Source organism: Alexandromys fortis, unplaced genomic scaffold (genome assembly GCF_014885135.2).
Source record: "Alexandromys fortis isolate MF-2015 unplaced genomic scaffold, M_Fortis_MF-2015_v1.1 scaffold_52, whole genome shotgun sequence".
Classification (NCBI taxonomy): Eukaryota; Metazoa; Chordata; class Mammalia; order Rodentia; family Cricetidae; genus Alexandromys; species Alexandromys fortis.
Window position 1 is genome coordinate 7,833,665 of NW_026067929.1, and position 23,240 is coordinate 7,856,904.

At 48.9% G+C, this 23,240-nt stretch overlaps 1 protein-coding gene across 3 annotated transcripts in view; it reads right to left on the reverse strand.

Moving 5' to 3' along the window:
* Ankh (ANKH inorganic pyrophosphate transport regulator) overlaps positions 1 to 23,240 on the reverse strand; it is a 162,031-nt gene that overhangs the window by 4,807 nt on the left and 133,984 nt on the right. For all 3 annotated transcript variants that reach the window (XM_050144806.1, XM_050144807.1, XM_050144805.1), the window contains 4 exons: positions 22,766 to 22,900; positions 20,423 to 20,515; positions 16,819 to 16,914; positions 798 to 927 (listed from right to left, as the gene is read on the reverse strand). In XM_050144806.1, coding sequence (XP_050000763.1) covers positions 798 to 927; positions 16,819 to 16,914; positions 20,423 to 20,515; positions 22,766 to 22,900 — 454 coding nt within the window. The remainder of the gene's footprint in view (positions 1 to 797; positions 928 to 16,818; positions 16,915 to 20,422; positions 20,516 to 22,765; positions 22,901 to 23,240) is intronic.

The window sequence follows — 23,240 nt, forward strand, 5'->3', positions numbered from 1 at the left end:
AGACTGAATGTGAAGGAAGGCAGTGGTGGCAGCCCACGCACAGAGGTGCAGCTGTGCAGAGCACAGGCCTCTGCAGTGGTTGGTAAGAAGCACCCTGACCCATTCTGGGAAATGCCAGTAAACTCTCCTGAGACGCTTACTGTTGCTTACTGTTGTTGGGTAACACTTGCTTCCAGGACTGGTCTCTCTGATGAAGAACCCATCATGTTATTTTTATTTTTCCCTCTCGTAGTGCTGAGGGCTGAACCCAGGGACTCAACATGCTAGGCAAGTATTCTACCACTAAGCTTCATTCCCAACTCTGTTGTCTTCTTGGTCTAACAGTGTATTCTGCCTTCCCCAGGGGTAACTGAACTATAGATGAGGCTCATTTTCTTCTCTAGGGCAAAGATAGCCTTGTCTTCTTAATGTCTTTTTCTTTCTTAGTTCATCTTCAGGTTTTAGCAAGTAAGCTCACTGTGTTTTGGTTTTTCCATTTAACTCTGAAAATGATCCACTATAAAACTGACTTTCTGGTGCGCGTTCTGTGCACAGATTTGAGGAACCCCAGTCAAGGGAGAGGACAGGTTGGCTGCTTCCCACAAATTCCACCCACTGCCCCCTTGGTTCTACTTCCTTCAACTGTGTTTGGATCTCAGGAAAAAGTAAGCTGTGCTGTCTGATGTGTTCATAGGATATCCGGCTGGCTCATGGCTTCGCCTCTCTCCAGCACAGAGTGAAGTACTTACACTGTTGCTGGGGACATGATTCCCCTGGGCAGGAGGATGAGCAGGAAGTGCTCATCCTCTGCTCCTTACCTGGTACTGGGAAGAAGGAGAAGATGCGCAGAGGAATGACGCAGAGCTCGGCAAAGGCGAAGTCTACCCCAATGATGTCTATCAGAATCTTCTCAGAGACGTTGGGGGTCCAGAACATTATGAAACAGAGCTGGGGGGTGGAACAGGACAGCACAGAGCAACGTCGTGAGGAAAGGGCGTGTACAGCAAAATGAAAAGGTCAGGTGCGACATGGTCCCCAAGTGTTCTGGAAGGTGGTGAACATGCTCGGTGGGCATCTAGTTGGCACCCTAGGCTTACAGTGACACATTCCTGCCTTGTTCTCACCTGCCAGCAGGGGGCGCTGGTCCATTTGCTGCACTTGCCCCATAGAGATGGCCAGTGTGGCACTTCCACTATAGGTGACACCTGAATGGGTGAATGGACGAGGAAAGGAGGCCACCTGGCTTGCACTGAGGCTCAGCCAGGATCTTTCATGGCCTTTGGATGCTATCTGTCATACTGACATGTAAAGTCATCTGTAGCCTGCCCGCTGTTAATGTTACGAAGGTAAGGGAAGTAGCAACCGCCACAAAATCTGCAACTTTGGGAAAGCAGATGGGCAAGTATGAAAGTTCGGCAGACTCCAGAAAATGGAACCTTAATCTGACAGAAATGCAGAGCTCACTTCCCTTTCCCTCAGATTAGGAGGTGGGGAAGCATGGGCCACGGGAGGCTGGCTAACATCAGCTGTAAGCAGTTACACACTGCCCTTCTGGATGACTTGAGACTGTTAAGAGCAGATTCGTCTCTGGGTAAGGAGAAATGGTACCTCACATGGCTGAGGACACAGTTCTGTTGACTCTACAAGAGAATATTTGCTGTGCTCTCTAGAAAACAACATGCAAGCAACTCGGAAACAACACCTACGTGCAGGTCATGTCCTAGCCTGATAATTGGAGCAGGTGTTTCAGAAAACAAGACTTGGGAGCTCATTCTGCAAGGGGTGTTTTAGGAAGTGTTATCCTAATGAGTTCACCTTTCCCCTAGTGTAGTGTTAATTCTGAACATGCCCCCCAGTTGACCATGACATGCTGTGTTCTTCAAATATTTGCAGAGGCCAGTGACACTGACTTTTCCAAACCAGAGTGGGAACCTAACAACCTACTGACAACGGCATGGTTTGTGCCCCAGGGGAGCTACAGGGTTAGATTTTCTGCCTCAGAGTTTGCTGTCGGTGTCGCCTCATTAGGAAGGAGCCTTCCAAACAGAACAGCCCAACTTGTGCCCAGATCTTGGGTTCTCTGTTTTACCGTTCAACCAAAGGACCCAGAGCTCCTTAGGGAAATGACCCAATCTAGGACTAGAGCTGGGAGCGTGCAAGACTATCACCATCAGGAAGATCTGTAGTGCCCAGAAAGCAAGGCAACAGGACATGTCAAGTGGGCATCAGAGCCACTGGAGTTCCCAACAGCCAAGATAGGAATATGAGCAACACAATAAAACAGCTTTGATAATAACCCCAAGCAAAAAACCAGCATCCAAAAGCCCACACTGATAGAAACGAAAGGAGAGAGAGGGGACAGAATACACCTTCCAGGCCATTCCTGTGGGCTGACAAAGGACAAATGTCACTGCAGACAGAAAGAGCTGCCAAACATCATACTGGGTCACCTGATCAAAGTCAAGGTCAAGTATGGTTAATGGGATTTGAGAAGCCGGCTGTTCCCCACTGGCATTTCAATTCAGAACACACAAAGCCGCTGTGGGGGAAGGGAGAGGTGTGTCTATGGTTGGGTGTCCTGAGCCCTCTGCTCTACAGCTCGCATTGCACACTGATCTGGTTTTTGAGTTTCTTTAAGCTGATGGTTCCACAGGTGAGGAATTCACCAAGTTTTCTCCATGGCCTAACAACTGCAACTAGCAGCCAAGGAGAAATTCTGATCTCCTGAAATTAGGAAAAAAGAAAAATGCACACAGCTGACCTGAATTAAATACCTGGTCCAGGGCATCATTGTTGTTTAGAACATTTACTAGAAAGAACACATGTGCAATTGGGTTGAAATCCCCCACTGGGGCCAGTGTTTAAAGATACAGAGCAGGAGTTCAGTTCAGGAGGTGTTAGCAATAACTGGTACTGAGTCCTGGCCACCTCTGGGGTGAATTCCAACTACTGTTTCTTAGTATTCTGTTTCCAGGCACGAATGCCCCAATATTTTCATCTTCTGGATGGGATGGTACCCATCCCTTCCAAGATGCCTGTGAACACCAACGTCCTTAGAGGACCTGTGTGCTGAGTTGGGGACTGGGCCACACTAGGTTTAACTCCGGAAGGAAACCAATGCCAGCTTCCTTCAATGAGAAAGTTTAGCTGTGGTCACAGCACTTCTGTGGGGCTTGATTGGCTTGATTCATCACTGTCTGCGTCTACTGTCCAAGTCACTTCCTGGGAGTCCAGAAACATCATCTAGATATGGTGAGATCAGGACTGATTTAATTTACCTGTTTGTATTTGCCCACAGTTTACACAAGGAATAATGAAGAGAAAAGATAGAATTTGGCTAGGCAGATAAGGGGAAAAACCCTCTAAAGTGCCCAGTTTCTTTCTTAGCCTCTTTGCTGGAGCTCAGAGATGCCAGGAAAGGAATATCTAAGCCAAAAATGTCTCTGGTTCTGTCATGGACAGAAGCTTGAGAAGGCAGTAAGGGGTCTGTTCCCTTAGCACTCCCAGGAAAGCACACTAAGGCTGCCACAAGGCACGAAGAATGGGACTGACCAGCTCCTCCCTCCCCTCTGTCAGTGAAGCCTTATTAGGCCACAGCTGTGTGGCTAAGGGCCCTCCCCTCCCCGGTGTCCTCCTGCACAGCGCTGCTGCTGCTGCCGCCGCTGCGGCCGCCTTTTCCTCCCTTAAGCCCCTTAAAGTAAATGTTCTTCCAGAAATCACCCCACTGTGGCCTGGGAATTTCATTGCTCAAATTCACAGGACAAGAAGCCAGGGTGGCATCGGTGGCCACTGAGCTTCAAGGATCCTCACCCCTCAAACTATACACAAGCAAAGAGACACGCACTCAAGTTCAGAGACACGTTGGTAACCCCCCTCCCCAATCAAACAGTTTTAAATAAAACCCTGTTTCTATCTTTGCAGGAAAATGGGTCTTCATGTATATTTTGTCAGGGACATGAGAGGTCATGTTTGGGAGCGGTGAGAGACTCAAAAGGAAGCTGAGGGTTCAGCTTCAACAGCCAGTGTCTTGTGCACACATCTCAGTTCTGGAGGAGAAAGCCATGCTGTCTTGCCAGGTAGTTTGCGAAAGTAACCAGAACGACCGACTGTGGCAATCAGCGCTGCAGAATGACAGGGAGCGAGGCTAGTGACAGCCACATCCTACAGAACTGCTAAGCCACCCACTAAAGGGTGACTTCCTGGAAAGCCCACAAGAGACAGCACTTGAAAAGGACAGTAGGCGAAGGTGGCTTTGGTACAGGCACTCCACTGGGAAAGAGAGGACGTAAGTGGGAAAACCCTCGGAGGAAGGATGACCGACAACAGGTACAGTGTGGACAGGTGAGACTTCTTATGTAAGGTCAGGGCAAAAGGCCGCCCTGCTGAATACGGTAGCTGGTTAGTACATAGTTAGTATATAGTATGAAGGAAACACCTTGGTTTTCTATGCTAGAGAACTAGAAAAAGCATATGGGAAGATGCTGATGTTGTACCTGACAATCTCCATCTGGCCTGCTGCCAATCACAGCTATTACATATCTATCGTGAATAAACGGTAAGGAATTTGATACTACCACTTCTCTTTTAAAGTGTATTCTGGTAAAAACATCTTCAGATTAGTTTTGTAAGTACCATTTGTCTTTTAGTAAGATGAAAAAAAATCATTCCTCTGAGGTTTGAATTGGTCAAAACCACATATTTCCTGAGATCTAAGACGACCCCAAATTCTTGGTTAAGTCACAAAATCCTACTTGGAAGAAAGATGACATTTCAAACAGCAGGGGGTGCCATGCACCAAGCACAGAGAGGGTACAGGGTGTCTGCCATGTGCCTGCAGGCTACATAGGCTACAGCTACAGAATGTTTGAGTCCAGTTCTTACCAGATCTAAAGGATGTCTAGAAAGCTCCACACCCTAGTTTCCGCGTAGCTTTTCCTTGCCGACTTAAATAAACTCAGAATTTGAGGATGAGGGAGAGGGGCATAGTGCATGCTGATTCAGTTCAGCCAGAATACGGATGGGGGTGTGTGGTCCAACCACAGGAATGTACCTCACTGTGGCATCAGAGTAGATAGGGTGGTAATTTAGATTCCGTGTAGTTTATCACAACTAGGATGTTGTCTTAGGGGCTAGGGAGATAGGTCAGTGGACAGAGCTCCTGCTGTCCAAGCCAGGACCAGAGTTATATAACCAGCCCCCACCTGCAGAGCTGGGGATGCCTGCTGGCTACCTGGAATCTCAGCACTTGGGAGGCAAAGACAGGGGATCTCTGGTTAAAGCTGCCTGACTAGACCAACTGGAACTGGCTAGCTCCAGGGCTCAGCAAGAGATACTGCCTCAAGAAGTAAAGGAACCTGCTGGGCAGCACTAATCAATGCTGGCTAGCACTCGGGAGGCAGAGGCAGGTGGATTTCTGTGAGTTTGAGGCCAGCCTGGACTACAGAGTAAGTTCCAGGACAACCAGGGCTACATAATGAGACCCAATCTCAAAAAGTAAACAAAAAACCTTTGGCGCTGAAGAGTTGGCTTAATGGTTAAAAACTGGCTGCTCTTCCAGCGGAGCCAAGTTCCATTTCCAGTACCCACATGGTTGCTTGAAACCATCTGCAAGTCCAGTGCCAAGGGATCCAAAGCCCTCCTCTGTCCTCAAGGACACTGCAAGCATGTGGGCCCAGCCATACATTCAGGCAAACTAATACACATGATATTAAAATAAAATTATCTAAAAATAGAGAATAATTGAGCAAGACATTTAATGGCAAACTCCACACAAACACACACATATCTGCAGACATCTGTGCCCCCGCACATACAAACACACATAATGGACATAAAATGCCAACAAATTTTGAGAAAAAGGAAAAATGTTCAAAAAAATGGCACCTGTCTCATAGCAGCATAATATGCTTGGCCATCTGTCTTTCCATAGAACCGTGGATCTGCGCAGTCTGCCATATGCAGGGCTTAGGGGCCAGTTTTAATTTCTGAGTCTCCAGCAAATCAAACTCCCATATCTACAAGGGGTGCTGAGTTAAAAAGCCAGAGCAGCATGCAGGGAGGGAAACAGTTCTGTGAGAACAAACTCTGCCCAGTCACCTCAGGCCAAGAGCTGTCCATGCTATGTCCTAGTCCCCATACAATTCTGGAACAGGGCCTCTGTCAAGTCTCCTCTCCAGTGGGGACTCGGGCCCCTCTCTCTCTTTCCAGGATGCCCTACGGCACGGGAAAGAGCCCCATCCTGTGCCTTGGTATGAGAAAGCTGCAACCTCTGTTCATTTACCTTCTGCCCCGTTCCTTCCCTGGGCACAAGGGAGTCATTTTCTCCAGCGGGATAATGGGAACAATGAGGCAGCAGTCTCCACCTCATGGTGCGGGGGAGGGGAGGACGGCAGAAACAAAGGCTGACACAGGCAGCCTTTGTTCTAGACAAAGGGTCAGCATGGTACCAAGGCTGGGACAGGCCCCAGGATCGCCCAGGACGGCTGAGTGACAGCTGCACAGGAGGGTGGTGTAGCCACAGAGAGGTAAGACTGGGTCGTGAATAGGCACTCAGCTGCTAATCTGGACAAAGGGGCCACCAAAACAAAACCACTGGCGGTGGATTTAAGCTTTAATGACTTGGGTGTTGCCATTTCCTAGTTTATGAGGCCTCAGAAGAAACAAGCTTTACTAAATGGATGCTAGGAGGCATGAGGTGGTCCTGATGTGGCCAGCATCATATGGAAGACTACCTAATGAGCAAAAGCAGCTGACAAAATGGGGAGTCAGACAGCCCTTGAATTATGGCAAACAGCTCTGAGACACGGATTTTGAGCACATAAGATGCTGTGTTGACCCTGATCCCAGCTTCTGATGCCTAAACTGGGTGTTTTTTTCCCCTGTGCCTCTGTATCTACCAGTGGTGTGTGACTCAGACATTCAGGCAGACATGAGGCGCAGGTGGCTGCCTGACTCTCCGAGGGAACCAGCCACCATGGATATCAGCATGTAGGTGACCTTGCTGCCTTGGAGGTAAATTGGGAGTGCAGAGGCAGAGCTCCTACGCCTTTGAATCCACAGAACCCCCCAGTACTAGACCACACCAATCAGCACTGGAGGCAATCCGTGACTCTTAAAGAGGGATCGCGTGTCATGGGGACAGCTGATAGTGCAGATTTTCAAGTTGCTTCTGTGGTTCTGTCTTTTCTCCCTGGGCACATCTCTCTGAAGCCTGAAATTCTAAAGCTTTTGGACTAAAATCTTCACAGTACCAAATGCCATCCTCCTCAGGTGCCTTCTGGCATCGGGGCTTGACAGGCCAACTAGCTATGGAATGAGTACAGGCTTGGAGGGGCCTCTGGTAGGTGCACGGCTGCCCTCTCCTCTCCAGAGGCTGCAATGCGTTCTCTATAAACTATTCAGGCCGTGGCACCCTACAGTAACAGTGCACACCAGACTGGGCACAGAACAGACCTAAAGTCAGAAAGGGCGCACACACAGCCTGAAGGGATCTGAAGGCCAGACAGGAGGGATGTGGAGCATTCTGGGATAATAACACTCAGAGGCTCAGATCATGCTGTCGGCTTGGAGAGAGACTCCCAAGTGACAGTGACTTCAGGAGATGCCAAGAGCTGGAGCCCACTAGGATCCCAAAGGAAGATTCCAGGAGGGGCCAGTTCTGGACTGCCAAAATAATACGGTTGCCTGGATCTTACCAGGCTTGGGCTTATTCCGGTGCCCCATGACTAATTACGACCTGCGGTCTAAAAGTCAAAGGTGACTTAGCCAGGTCAGAGGAAAAGAAAACTGTCACGGGCTGATAGGTGAATAGGCTCTTGCACATCCTATTACCATGTACACGGTCCTCAGGACAGTCCCCCATGGCATCCTGAACAACATGCTGTGAGAAACAGTCTGAGTCTTTGATGACTTATAGCATCAAATACTATAACATTTGTGTTTAGGACAGGAACTCAGTTATTTTAAAAACCTCAACTTGTAAGACTTTTATGCAAATTTCTAATCCTCCTCACCCAGTACAACCTTTGTATATACAAATCCCACTGCTTCACTAGAGGAATTTGATGGCCTAGAGCAGGGACCCCTTTCCTATTCCTCCTTCATTGCCTGGGCACCAATTCTTTCCAAACTAGCCGACTGAGTAAGACTCTGAGGCTGGACACCGCCCCCAGCCAATGGAGGAAGGGACTTAGCCATCACCTGAGTCTGAATAAAAACCAGATGAACTTTCTGTCTTGGTGTGTGGGCTCTTCCTGCGCATACCCTCTTGACCAAGGGTAAAGTTTGCCTTGTCCAGACGTTGCTATTGGAGTGGTTGCTCCTCTGTGACCCTGAGCTTCATCTTTTCCAGTTCCTCTTTATCGTCAAGGGACACACCCCAGGACCCTCTGTGGATGCAAAACCGTACGTAGCACTAAATCCTATATACACCGATTTTCCTTGTGCCTATATACCTAATAAAGAGTTCAATTTATACATTAAAAAAGCTGGAGATTAACGCTAATAACACAATATTATAGTATATCGCGACAATTCTCAAAGTATTCCACTATACTGTGCTCAGCCCTCCTGTGATGACGTGGTTTGATAGCGATGGGGTAAGATCAATCGAGGTGAACGACACAGGCCTTGTGACACAGCGCTAGGATAGCCCAAGCATGTGGCTTGTACAAAATCACTGCAGTGTGGCATGGAATGGCACTCAACCTCACACGCGAATTGACCACGACTAAGTGATCATCCAGTTGCTACAATCTAATACCAGAGGGATACAACTCAAACGGAGGGAAGACGTATTTTGGCCACAGCTCCAGAGGTTTCAGTCTATCACAGCTGGGGAGGTGTGGCAGGAAGAACAGCTCCCATCCCAGTGACCAGGAAACGAGAGAGAGAGAGAGAGAGAGAGAGAGAGAGAGAGAGAGAGAGAGCTCCCGCGTGGGGAGTTCTCCCTTTTATTCCACCTGGGGTCCCCTCCCAGGTCACATGCTGCCTAAACTCAGGACAGGTTTTTGCCCCTCCCTTCCCCGTGGGAGAAACACTCTCAGACACACCCAGAGGTGTGCTTTAACAACCACCCAGGTGTTTCTCAAGCTCCCACAGCTGACAAGGGTGAACTTGACAGTGACTAACAGGCCTGTAACGCGCATGCAGAGTGGTAAGCCTGGACAAAGGGTAGATTCGCGTCCTAGGCAAGAATGAACAAGATGGCATGGGATTTCATTATGCTACTCAGAATTGTAGTTATAGACTTTCTGGAACTTTCCATATGGTATTTTGGGGCTGTGGTTGACCACAGGAGGAAAAAAAAAGTTCTGTGGGTAAGGATGGACGACTGTTTTATTTTTCTCTCAAGTACCTGTTAGTACCTGGAATTGGAGGTGTAAGGACCACCCAGAGATAATATCCGTGCCCTAATCCCCATGACTACTAAATATATGTTCTCTGCTAACAGGTGTGAATAGATGAAGGCGTCTGAAATGAGACCATCCTAGTGGGTCCCAAATGCTTGTTTCTTGCTGAGGGTCAATGCATTCTTCAGCCCATCAGTTAAGATTCCCCCTCTAAAACAGAGAGAGGTTCTGGCTGCTCTCAGTGACCGGCAAGCAGGTTTTCTTGTCACTGGTCATATATGCCGTTTTTCAATGCAGTGGTTCCTTGGGGCCTCAGGAGATCCCCGAGAACAATTGCATGGCACTGGACAGGCGATCTATCTGATCCAGAGCTCTTGAAACAGAAACTCACGGAACAAAGCCCAGGGGAACTTCCTTCTCCGGCCTGGATTCTAAGAGTAGCTACGCGCAGTCATGCTGAGGCCATGGCAGAGCAAGCTGGAAACCCCTTCTGCTGACCCAAGAGGGTGCTGACTGCTTCAGATGTTCCTGAGCCAAATGATCTCTCACTTCGGGAAAGGTTCCCTGTGGCAAATTAGCATCTGGACCAGATGCTCTGGATCTTTATTGGGCTGGTTTCACCCTAAGCTTATTTGGAAGTTTTTGAGAATTCTTTTGTTTGCCTCTTTGAAGTCTAATATAATCTAGGCTGGCCTTGGGCTCATTATTTAACTGAGGAAGACCTGAACTTCTGACCCTCTCTGACTCTGGAGTGCTGGGATTATAGGTATATGTCACCGTGCCCGGTTTATGTAATGCTGGGCATCAAAGGCGAGGCTTTGTATGGTTGGGCAAGCATCCTACCAAGTGGCCATATCTCCAGCCCTATATTTCGTGGTAAGTTTCTATATGAAAAGGGCTGGCTTCAAGCTTGTGGAGTTCTGCCTGTCTCTACACCACCGTGCCCAGCAGGATAATATTCCAAAGAGTTGAGACACTTTCAGTTTTGCTGGGCCCCCGCCTGCTCCATACAAGGCAATCGATCTGTTTCAGGATCTCATGAGGAAGAGAGAAGATCTCACAGGAGCAACCTCTAACCTGAAAGCCTTGACAAAAGACAAGCCAGGCAGCCCACCCCACAGTTTCTGTGACATTTGTGGGGGTTATCAGTGGGGTTGGACCCGGCTGTGTTAGAGCTGAGAGCTGCTTCCTAAATGCTACTCCCATCGGTGTCCCAGGGTGGGTTTGGTCTCTGTTTAAGTTGACCTAGTAAACGCCATTTTCCCCTTGGTTACAGAGCATCTTCAGGCATGCTTCCTGAAAGTCTGCTAATTATCTTTCTGCTTCCCTGCTCTGTGACAAGCCAAAGGGTTCCTGGTGCAGCCACTTCTCTCTAGGACTCTCCTGCTCTCGAGGATGGAAGAGAGCCTGTGTGATAGGACTCGGTAGGCAGTGCCATGCCTCAGTGGGTGATAGATTGGAATGTAATCCCGACTGGGGAGTGTTAAATGGGTGGATATATAATCTGGCTGGTCAGGTGGGGCCTCATGGAGGTTATTACAGTTGGACGGGACCCTGCATAAATATTTGAGAACCTTGACAAAATCTCCTTTCATTAAGACTTGTTAAATTGTGGACCACGTCACCAGCAGCAGGACACACGGGGTATGGAAAGGAGATAGGGGTTTTACAGGGACTCAGTGGATGTGCCCGGAATTATTCAGTTAACAGAAAGAACAACGCCAAGCAGAGTTACCCGAACCGAATATTGGTGACTGTTTCTCTCAGATTCCCCCCAAACTACCGGCAGAGACACAGTGAAGCTCGCAAGGGCAGCCAGAGAATGTTTCTCAGCAGACTCTAATGGCAGGTACAACGCTACCGGCAACCTAAGTGCTTCTCAGCACATGCTCTGCTCGCAAGAAGACTTGGAACAAGATACCTGAGATGTCTTAGGTCACTAAAGAGATGGAGAGTGGAACTCAGTAAAGTCTGATGAATCAGCCTGAGAAAAGACTCCTTTCTCTTAGGAGCACCAGCAGGTTAGGTTGTCAGGGCTACAGTGACCGGAGATCTACAGGTGGGCGTTTCACAGCAATAGGAGGGGACGGAAAGTCCCCTACCTGTGAGGCTGAAATCAGGATGGGTGACGCCAGGCCTCTCTACAGCAGCAAGACCCATGATGACACCGCAGGCTTCCCACGTCTGTGTCCAAATGTCTCCTTTTATAAGAACCTCAGGGGACAGATTTGGAGCCAAGTTTGCCCATTGGAACCTAGACTCCATTTCCAAATAAGGTTGCCTTTTTGGTGCTGGGGTTAACGCTGTAATGTACAGACAGACACCATCCAACCCATGACAAACAGAATGGAAAATTCCAGGTAAGTTCACGGCCTCCCTCCCTTTTTATTTACTGCAAAAGTGAATACAAAGTTTAAAACCTGGCAAGGGAACCTAAATCAAATGCCGCTTCCTGCTTCAGGTCCTTGACTTCACCGAAGCTAAGACACTTCTTTTTGCTTCCTGCACGTGTGTGCAGGAAGACTTGTAACTACAGAAACACAAGTCAGAGGTTGACCGAGGGTGTTTCTCAATCACTCTCGACCTTACCTTTCTTCCCTCTCTGAACCAGAGCAGGCTCATTTGGGAGACAGGCTGGCCAGCAAGCCCCAGGGATGTTCCTCTGTCTCCCCTCCCCCATCCCCACCGGAGCTGCTGTGCATAGCTTTCAGGTGGGTGAGATCAAGGTTGGCTCTTCATGCCCATGGGACACGTCCTTTACCCGCAGAACTACCTTCCTAGCTCCTATTTTAACTTCTTCCCTTGAAGAACCAGATCCTTAAATACCAACAGGTCCCGAGCTGGGATACCCTTGTACTCTCTTACTGGAGGCCACGCTTTTTGATAACATCCCAGCAGGTTTCCTTCTCTTTGCCTTAGGTGGCAGTGACACCTACTGATCACATGTCTGGCCTTCCCCTGTGCAGCTCTGACTAGTTGAAGCTGAGGGTTTGGTTCTTCTGTGAACAGTGAGATGCAGTCCCCCTGAGCTTGGCATGCCCCCAAGTGCCCTGTTCAAACCCTCCTGAGGGCTGCACTCCACACCTGCATTCTTTGTTTTTTTTTTCCAGACGTGATTTCTCTATGTAGTCCTCACTGTCCTGGAACTTGCTTTGTAAACCAAGCTGGCCTTGAACTCACAGAGATCTGCCTGCCTCTGCCTGCCATCACTGCCAGGCTCTTGCCTGCATTCTTAACACAGGTCAGCTCACCAAAACCCAGCTTAGCCAACAACATTATGAGCAATTTCCTGGTTTCTAAATTGCGTGTCTCTATAAATAATTCTGAAGTCCACAATCACCAGAAAGACTCCCAGAGCTCCAGGGTTTGGGGCTCCTCACTATCCTGTTTTGAGTGTCCCCTTCCCTCTGTCATTTTGTCAATCTCTTTGTGGCAACCTCCTGTTTCTTTTTCTGCAGAGCTGACTCCTCCTCCCTCCCACTGTCATGCCCTCTTCATCTGTCTGACCGTTTATTGCCTCTCTGTGATCCTTGCCCTGTGCTTCTCTGACTTTCATGGATCTAGCATTAGACGGTGTTGGGATGGCTGGGTAGGCTGTCCACTGCACAAAAGCGCTCCACAGGCTCCACTTGCCAAGGTCCATCTGGATCAGTGCCCGTGCCTACTGCGTACAAAGGGGCTTGGGAAGGCCTCCAAGGCACCCGAGTCTGTGTTTTGCATAGATTCTTTTCCACTTCTCCTGGAGCAGAGGGGCCCCATTCTTGGCACCAGCTCCCCAAAGCTAAAGCAATGGGAAATTCAAGAAGAGAAAAACCCAGTGCTCTTCAAAGGACATTTGTGAAGTCAGTCGGGAGCTGGGCCACTGTGAGCAGGCGAAGCTGTTAGGGCTCCCCTGATTATCAGTTTGCTACAAGTGTCAGAAAGCATTCAAAGGAAAAGGGAGCCCCAAACAAGTTTTGGGTTAACAAGTGGATCCAGTAAATTGCACAGCCTGATTCTTGGGAACAGGCGGTCTGTCACCTTTCGGGGATAGTTATCCCTGCCAACAGTGCTATTGGGGGAGACATGGGCCACTCTGGTCAGCAGTTGTTACCTCAGCCCCAAATCTAGAGTCCAGCAGGAACTATGATGTCCTTCATGGTTGTATATGTGGTAGGGATTTCTAGCTCAGGTAGCCAGCTCCTTCCCCAAGGGACATCTTCCTCACTGCCTACTCCACAGCTTCCTCCCCTCACATCCAGACAAACAGACGTCGGGGACACGCTAGTTGCCCCAGGATAAACACAAAAGCCAAAGCAACAGGGCTCTACATGGCTCTGAAAAAGGTTCTGGCAAAGTGGGCACTGCACCGATGGCCACCTGTTCTTTGATGTTGGCTTCTTATGTGGATCACTGGTCTGCAATACAGCCTCTCCTGTCATCCTTTGAGATCTCTAGAACGTATCTCTGTCCTCTTTTCCTTAGATGGCAGCTTGATAGCCCTAGCCTACCTCCTCCCCCTGCTTTTATCTGACAATCTACTCATCTGAACTGGATCTTTTAGATCCACTAAGGCTCCCGAACCTCTCCCTTATCTATCTCAATGGATCAGGCAATTTCCAGACCATGCCGGTGTGTGTACTGTGATCCAAGGGTGAGCAGCAAGAGGCTAATGAGTCACAAGAGCAAATATTCTTTTCTGCTGTTTACATGCCCCCAAATTCACGACTTCACAGAGAGCAGGAGCTACAGACACAAGGAATGACAAGTTGGTTGACTCCCGGTTATCACGGATGGGTTATGTGGCCCTAGGGACTACATCACAGACCCGCTCTGTGAATGTCAGAGACTAGGGCACAGTAGAGGTGCAAGAATTAACATGTCATGTGATTTTAAAAGGTACACACACACACACTGACAGTTAAAGGATCAGTTTAGAAAAACTCATGTTCTATGTGTCTTTTAGGGACAGTTCCTCTAGCCAAGATGTTAGATCAAAAGACTGAACTGTTACATGGACAACCGGGCCACAGATTCAAATACTGTAGCTTTTAATGTTGAAGAAACTCTCAAGCAGAGCCACTGTTCCTGTCTGGAGATGTGGGGAAGTTAACCGGACAGAGTTCCAGGTGGCTGAGCTCTCATTGCTGGGCATGTGGACGGATCGCTTATTCTAAGTTGTTTCTTTTGCTGAAAACTAAAGGGTTTTTAACTGTCCAATTCTAAATCTCCTCCCAACAAGGGCTTCGGCGTCCATTTCTAAGGTAGACTCATACCGAGCCAGTTTTACTTGCATGTTTCCTCGATCTGGGATTAAAATAAGAAATCGGCATCTGCCTGGGAGAGTATTTTTCCAGACCCTGTCATTGTTTTAAACCTGCTGAAGATCAGTTTTGCAGAGATTCAAATTATTGACCACGATCACCTTGAGAAAGGCCCGTCTTCACACCCAGGGTGGCCATGTTCTCTTTCACTCAACTCCAGCTACAAGAAGGTAGGTCCACGTGAGAGAGGACAGCCTGGAAACACTGGCAGCTGAGCCAACGACAGCCCCGAACTGACAGCTCTCCACACAGATGAGGCTGTCCCAAGACCTGGCTTCAGGTCAACTCTTGACTCCAAGTCATTAACAGTCTCCAAAAGCTGAGGCCTGTTCCTGGAACAGAAACTTCTCTGGTTTTTTCCTAAAATACCCTTTTGAGCAGTTTCAAAGTTGTTCAGTGTTTTGCTAACATTTTAGGGAACTATGGAAAAACTGGCACACCATAGGAAGAAAGGAAAAAAAAAAAAAGCCAACAGAGGAACAGGTCGCCCAGGGTCACTGGTCAACTCCAAGCACAGATATGATCAGAAATTCCCTCCTAGCTATGAGCCTTGGGTCCAGTGTGTGCCACCCCATCTCACGGGGACAGGTGGCTGGAGGGGAGTGGTGGTGGTGATGGGTGCTCAGGATATGGCGTTGTGACTCAGTGGGTGCAAAGGCTTTTTGTGATGGTATGTCTTGTGTTGTCCCTGTCACACACTATAGAGGTGTTGGACCACATAAGCTGTAGGTTTTGAGTGGAATTTGGAGGAAGGAAACACATTCTGGGCCTGCTTTTCAAGGACAATCAACACTGCTCATCCAGCTAAAAGGTTCTCACGGCCATGGTGAAGGTGGCAGTTACTGCCTTCCTAGTCTCAGCCCTTTGCCCTGTGTACTGGTTTGCTAGTGATGGCCGTGCGATCGTTATATAGTAGGCATAGATGGAAATTAAGTTCCACAGGATTTTAGGAGTAGTACAGCCACAGGAACAAAGGAAAACCGAGCTAAATTCAAAGGCGCCATATTCTTTAATCCCTTAGCAATCACACAGCCCAGCTACTGTGTAAATTGGTTTGCTTTTCCCTGCCTTTAGTAAATGTTTAAACTATCAATCTTAATTTGTATAGTATGTCTTTTGGCTTTTATAGCCTGAGCCCTTTCCCTCGTGTTTTCTGAAATCATCTTCCACAGGTGAGCTTGGTAAAGATATGTTTACTTAAGAACTTAACACCCAGCTCCTGGGAGGCAGAGGCAAGCAAATCTCAGTGAATTCTAGGCTAACCTGGTCTATATAGTGAGTTCTAGGCCAGTCAGGGCTACATACATAGTGAGACTCCACTTAAAAAAAAAATTGTGTACCCAGAAACTAATGGCTGGGTGTTGTCGGCTCTTATTCACAACAGTATTATACAGACTTTTGGAACCCAGGAGAGGCCCCTATAATATCACCAAGTGAGTCAGCTATTCTCAATCGGTACAGTGTCGTTAGGAAAGGAATTTCTACTAGAGAAAATAAAATACTTAACTACATTTGAAACAGGGCAGTGGTGTTTACAAGGTTGACTGGAAGTTTAAAAGATCGATAGGAAATGATGTAGCAAGAGAAGAATACCAGGTTGGGGGTATGGCTCAAAGACGGGGAGCTCACCTAGTATATGCAATGCCCTACGTTCAATCCCTAGAAACACAGGATGCCCAAAAACTAAATAGAGGGATAAGACAGCTGTCTATAATACCAGAACTTGGGAGATGGAAGCAGAGGCTCCCTTGAGGCAAGCTGGTTAGCCACACTAGTTGAACCATCAAGGTCGGGGCTAAAGGAGAGGTAAGTAAATAAAACAGAAAGGACTCAGGAAGGGGCTGTTCACACACACACACACACACACACACACACACACACACACACAGAGAGAGAGAGAGAGAGAGAGAGAGAGAGAGAGAGAGAGAGAGAAAGAAAAGAGTTTTATTCAAATTAAAGCTGCCTTTCTTGGTCATGTCTGTGGGCCTGAGAAGCAATGGAAACACTTTGCTTCCTAGAATCAACGGTCTTGAACAACAGTCAGTCATTAATTAAGACAGCCCGGTACCACAGCACAGAATACAGGAGTCCTTCCTCTAAGATGGCAGTCTCCCTCTTTGCGAACACACCCACTCACACTGAGAAAGCGAGAGTGTGCATCCTCCCCACACCCCCTCTCTCCTTACCGTCAGTGACAGAGCCATGCAGACAAAGGTGAACTTTTTGATGTGGGCCGAGGTGACCGTGCTGCTCGAGTTCGCCAGCTTGTTGCTGGGGTTATTCTGGGAAGACAGAACGGTAGCGGTGACAAGGCTGGGTTATCCTTGGCTGAGCCCCCCGGGTCACAAAGAGCACCTTGTTTTATTTGACGTGCCTCAAGTACGGACTTCAAGTGACAGCTTGGAAGATGGCTGTCACATCGGGCCTCTGAAACAGCTGTCAGGTTCCTGCCCAGAAACATTAACCAGAAGGAACTCTGGGCTCATGCAATCCTCTGCCTTTGGCACCAGGCAGCCAGCTCACCCCGAAGGGCCTTGGCTTTGAAGCCTGCTTTCTGACTCATGTGTCCCCTTTTGGCTTCGGCAGTCCCTGAGCCTGGCCACCAGGACCGATGTCTCCTTAAATGCCATGGCTCACTGACCTCTGGGGTCCTTTCCTCTCTACCGAAGGAATAAAGCTTCCCCTGAGCAGTTAAAGGCCCTCCTTGGGCCCCAGATACATCATCCCACAATTATTTCTTCCCCTGTATCCCAAACAGGGCTCACTCTTTTCCCACATTCATGCATCTATCTTTCTTCCCTTTGTTGGATTTCAGAAGACCCCCCTCCCAAAAACCCACCCATTGCCAGCCCATCTGCTGGGGAAAGCCTCTCTAACTGTTGACTTCAGACAGTTTCTTGGCCTCACTCCTGAGGATACTGGAGCTTTTTGGGTGGACAATGTGCCCTACACACCTCTAAGATTAAATACCACTCTCTGGCCTCGAAGCACTTTACCGTCCTCCTTAAACAGATGAGGCTCTCAAAGAGCACTGGCTACACCGAGCTGTAAGCAGGTAGTTCATGTATTCTCTCACGGATCACCAAAAAGTGCGGAGGAGGCCTGCTGAGGCTGCCACAGCCCACTGCCAAGCACGCCCCTAGCAGACATGAGGATCAGGCCTCACTCCAAGGAAATCGGAGAAGAGCCCTGCTTCGTTCTAGATCAGCTTAGCTCCAGAGTTGGGGAACAACCATGTGGGATACCTGACACCACATTAGCTTATGGGGTGGGGGGAAGGAGGTGCAGTATAAAAATCAGGTAACCGCACCCAAACATGCTTAGCCCATGCTGGTGGCCATTGTGAGGACTCCTGCAGGGCACTGTAAGAAAGCACGTGTTTGGGTGCACACACACACACACACACACACCCCTCTGCAGGTGCGGTTGAAATGAAATGGCACCCCAGCATTAGAGAAACAGTTCTATCTTCCTTGCCTGATGAGCTCTCTGACAGACAACAACCTAAACAGAAAATCTGCCTGTGAGGTTTATTTAGTCACAAGTGCTACAATGTTAAAGCTCTTCTTCTAGAACCCACAAAGAGGTCCAAGATGCCACCAGTCAAGGCAGGGAATGCTGGAAGCCCATTCAAGGGGTCTAAGATATTGGTGGCCAGATGGCATTCCCAAACATGGCTTGGGATTACTCAGTGGAACGTGGAAAAACAATGGGAGGTTTGAAAAGGATCCCAAGCAACTGCAGGTTCTGGCCAGAGGTAGGCTCATTAAAAGGAAACTCTCTTAGCTTCTAAACTCTGTGATTAAGAGTTTTAAAACAATGTTTCCCTTGGGTGCTTCTGCTAAAGACACACAGCGTGGGATTGTTAAGTTTTATTATTAGGTAGCCAAAACCAATTCCAGATGGGATAGTCCAGCCAAGAGCTCACCCATTTCAGCACTGCCTTTGTCTTCAGATGCACTGTATAATCTCACTTACCAAAGGGAAAACTGAAATTTAGCAAAGACTGGCATCTGTGCTGGGGTTTTCTAGGACTCGCTACACGTGTTCCTTGAAATGAAAGCAGTGATTTTATGTATAGCTGGCATCAACTCACTAAACAGAAGGCCTCTCTCTTAAAGCGACCCAGAACTTGTGCAGTCTCAGTGGTCTGTCTGGAGGAATCAACCAAAAGTACTACCCAGGAGAAACTCTGAAGAGTTTGGATGCTGGTGCTGCATCCAAATGCCTGTAACTGGTGATGAGTGGGAGTCAATGGACCACTAAGGGAGGGTCATACCAGCATGGTCACTAGCTGATTGCACGCCAGGGTACCGGGGAGGGACCCCTGCAGTTCAGAGGAGAGGCAGACTGATGAGTGTGTGTACCCGAGAAAAGGAGGGGAAGGGAAATGGAGGACCAGCAGGAGGCTGGGCAGTATGGAAGAATGCTGCTGTCATGGGAGGTGACAACTGTGTGTGTGTGTGTGTGTGTGTTTGTAGGGTGGTGGACTGAGGGTGGACTTTGTCTAGACTTGGGGAATACCCTGGGCTTAGGGAGCGACGTGGGGCGGAAGGAGTTGGGTACCTACCTCTCCCGGAACTTATATTCTATAGTCTGGCCTTCCTAATCGACAGTCCAAGGAGACCGTGCAGAGCTGGATGCTGATTGAAATGGGAAAGTTTTAAACAAGGCTGGCCTTGTTTGCATTACTTCATGGGGCTTTTGTGCCCACAGGAAGCTGGAATGAGGGCTGAGGGTGGGGGATGAGGGAGCCGGTATAGAGACAGTTAAGAACCAGAGCTCAGCTGACCATTTTGATGGGTGGAAGACCCTGGCCCTGGGTGTTTCTCCCCAAACTCACTGGGCTCCCCTTGGATAACAGAAAATAGGGGCAGCAAGGGCCCTGAGCCACTGCTAAGAAACACGAAGGCAAAACCCATAGCGAGTGGCAGGCTCTTTGTCCCTCTTCCATTTTTCTCTTAGAACATGACATGCCACTATACATGCATAGTATGCCTTGCTAGCTATCTGCTTCCGAGCAAAGGGCTGTAGGTTTAAACAAGAGAGGCGTGGTGAAATAAACATTTACTAAATGACAGGCTGGACAGTTCCCACCAAGCCAAAGATGAGGTCAACAGGGTTGGAGGCCTCCCTTCCAGGGGCCAGCAGTTGCGGGAGGGCAGAGCGGCTGGCCACTGAGGGTTCTTTGGCTGAATTAGAAAGGTGAGGTCTGGAGCTGGAGTGATGGCTCCCAGCACCCTCACTGGGTGGCTCACAATCACCTATAATTCCAATTCCAGGGGAACTGATGTCCTCTGGCCTCTGAGGTCACCTGCATGCATCTCCTGCACATAAACTCATACAGTACACACACACACACACACACACACACCTTAAGAGAAAACCCCTAAACAGACAGAAAACGAATCTTGCCACACAGATACTGTCTGTGCCTGTCTACCTGCCATAGAACAACAGCCACGAGCCTGTGCGCTCAAGCCCCAGCCTCACACCCCCAGAGCCTGACATCCGCTACAGGACCCACAAGGCCTGGCATTGACTAGACAACAATCACAGGAACAAAGCCCGTCAACCTAACTTGGGGTGGGGGTTATTGACTGAAAATACTCACGCATGACCCCAGGAACAGCAATTTGGAAAAGCACCACAGAATCTGCACTAAGGCAAGCTTCACTTTCCTCTGCTATTCTCAGAGGAAAAGGTCCAGGGTTTCTCCACGGAGACCCCTGTCCATCAAGTGGCAATGCCATGAAGTGTGTTTCTGACACCGTGCCACAGAAGTCTCACCTTGTCAAAAGCAGGATAGACAGCACGGATTTCTGTCAACCAGCCATATGGCATGTGACCCACGGGGTAGGTAGCTGTCAGAATTGCCACTGCCTGCAAGAGAAGAGTGGACGCTGTTAGTGTGGGCATCAGCAGGAAGCCCTCCGAGATCTCCTGGGCCAGGTGATAAGACTAGGGGGGCACATCTGTCCGTGTAGTCACTAGCCACAAGATGGTCTCAAATAGAGAAGAGATGAACCGAATGAGGATCAGGCAAGATCCCTGCTTAAAATGCCAATATCTCAATCCAGTTTCCTCAGGCTCCGGGATCTTGGCTCTTTCCATTGGGCCTAAGCTCCCGAGTCAATCGTGATCCTGTGGTGTTTTGTATGTGAGCATCGTATGCACGTGTGTGTTCACACATGTGTGGTAGATGTGTGGCATGTGTGTATGACAGTGCGTATCTTCCTCAATTTCTCCCTACCTTACATATCGAGGGAGAGTCTCTCCCATGAACCTAGAGCTCATTCATCCAGTCGGCCTAGCCAGTCTTCTCAGAGCACCCAGCATCTCCCCTTGCCGTGCACGGGGTCACAGGCGGATGCAGGTAATCCAGACTCTGGTCCACACTGAGCTAGTCCCTCAGGCCCAATACGGGTCCCAAAAGCAACCCTAGAGTCTCAGGTCGGCTGCACTTCTCCGCCTGCCTGCTGTCCCTCAGAGTGGTGGACCCGTTTGTCTTCCCAACTCAGCCCATTTCAGGCCACTCGGTCCCTAGGGCCCAACTCAAAATTTTAATTTAGCAAAATCAAATAATATCCCATACAGGAAAGACTCCTGACAGGTTTCCATGAAAAGCGTTTTCTTTTCTTGCATGAATGAAAGGGAGAAGAAAACTCGGCATCGACGGCCACACTCTGGCAGTGAGTGTTTTAAGCCACTGGTGGAAGAGGAAGTCTGGCTTCATTTGTTTCCACGGACAGAGCACAGAGCACACAAGGGAATGATGCCGTCCACAGTTATGTGAGGGAACCTGTTTTGGTTCGGTATAACGTGGTGTGGTGTGGTGTGGCATAGCACAAAAGGGCATCGTGATGAGGCAGACCTGGCCAAACTTCCCTCTTTCCGTGTGAGATGGGAACGCTCTCTCTGTTGGACTCCCCATCTCTGCTTCTCCACAGAGAACTGGTAACGTTATGCACTGGTAACATTAATCACACAGGGCTGATGGAAAATGAGTCAAATGCACACAAATGCTTGAGACATAAGCACACCGTCTAGATACCACTGGCTTTACTTCCCACGTGTGGAGCTTCTATGCCGTGGCTGGCAAATTGGAAATGCCTAATACAAAATCTGCCGTCTTTTGTTTTGTTTATGGGGAGGTGGAATTCTAGCACATAAGCGACGGGGGCTCCATACCTGGAAAATCAGTATTTGACTGACTAAGCTGCTACCCTACAACAGCCACCCCGGATGGCATCTGTGACTCGGATACCAAAATCCAGGGACACTCGGGAGCCAGAGAAAGCATTCTGCTTTTGATTTATAGGCGTCTTCCCCAGCCAGCAGGAGCTCTTGCTAGGCCATGGAAACTGGCAGGGTGCTCTGGGCCGGGGAGCTGCTGACAGCGCATGCAAGGCCAGGTATAAACAGGAGGCCTTTACGAGAACTCGCCAGCCTTCCTAAAGGACCAGCGGTGCCAGCAACAGAATTAATTCTCCAGAAGGCGATGGAGGAGGAAACAGATGAAGTCACTCTGTTTGTTCACCCCCAGCTCGAGAGAAGGTACAGATGAGTCAAGCCTTTCTGTGACATGGCAACCACTTTCCACATCCATTTCTGGAGCTCTCAGTGAGCACACAGGAGACCCTCATGGGGGGGGGGGGGGATGATTGCCAAACGGCCATAGATGGCATGGCATGTATGATACTGGCACAGGGGAGGTGAGGCTAGGCGGGGTCACCAGAGGCTCTGGGCAATGCCGGAGCTCCTACAAGGCATGCCCCATGATCCTTTGCAACAACAGTGAAGAAGCTACACGATGACACTATAGAGAAATGGAGGACCTTGGCAAAGAGGTCAGAAAGCTAGAAGATTCTCACTATCCCAGCTTCTAGCAGGTTCTGTCTGTGCCTTTCTCTCCTAGGCCTCAGTTCCTCGTGTGGTAAGAAGGATGATGTAGATGTTTGCCATAGCTGCAGAAATGTGAAATTTCAAAAGTCACCCAGCCATGGCTTCCTCTGTCACTGCCTCGTGTAAGTTAGCATTTTAGAACCGCTCGGGCTCTGGAGGTGATGTGGAAATAAATCTGAATCATTTCCATCCCTCAGCGTGTGCCCGCATGCCCACCAAGTGTCCTACCTCTGTAGCAGCAGAGCTGCCGCCGAGGTCCCGGGACACAAAGAGGTTGACAATGGGCCGGCTGATTCGCTGTGTGGCCAGGATCAGAGCCAGAGGCCACCAGAAGCTCAGCATCTTCCTTATGGTTGCATCGCCCTGTGTGGAGAAACAGAGGTCAAAGCTCATTCGGTTCCGGAAGTAGACAGGAACACAGCCTAAAATCAAAGCTTGGCTTCTTATGCCAATCAACAGCCCTTCATTACGCTGAATAACAACGTATAGAAAAGCCTCTGTAGACAGGCCAAGCTTAATTAAAATTAAGTGTACAGTCGTATTAGAGATTAATTCAGACAGCTGGCAAGCTACTGAGAAATCAAAGTACACACTGAAGCTCGATGGATTCCAACTACTGTTTCCCATATGCGGAACCAGCCTCCACACGAGGTCCTCCCAGGACCCGAAAGGCAGGTTTCAAATGAGTCTCTATTTATGTCAT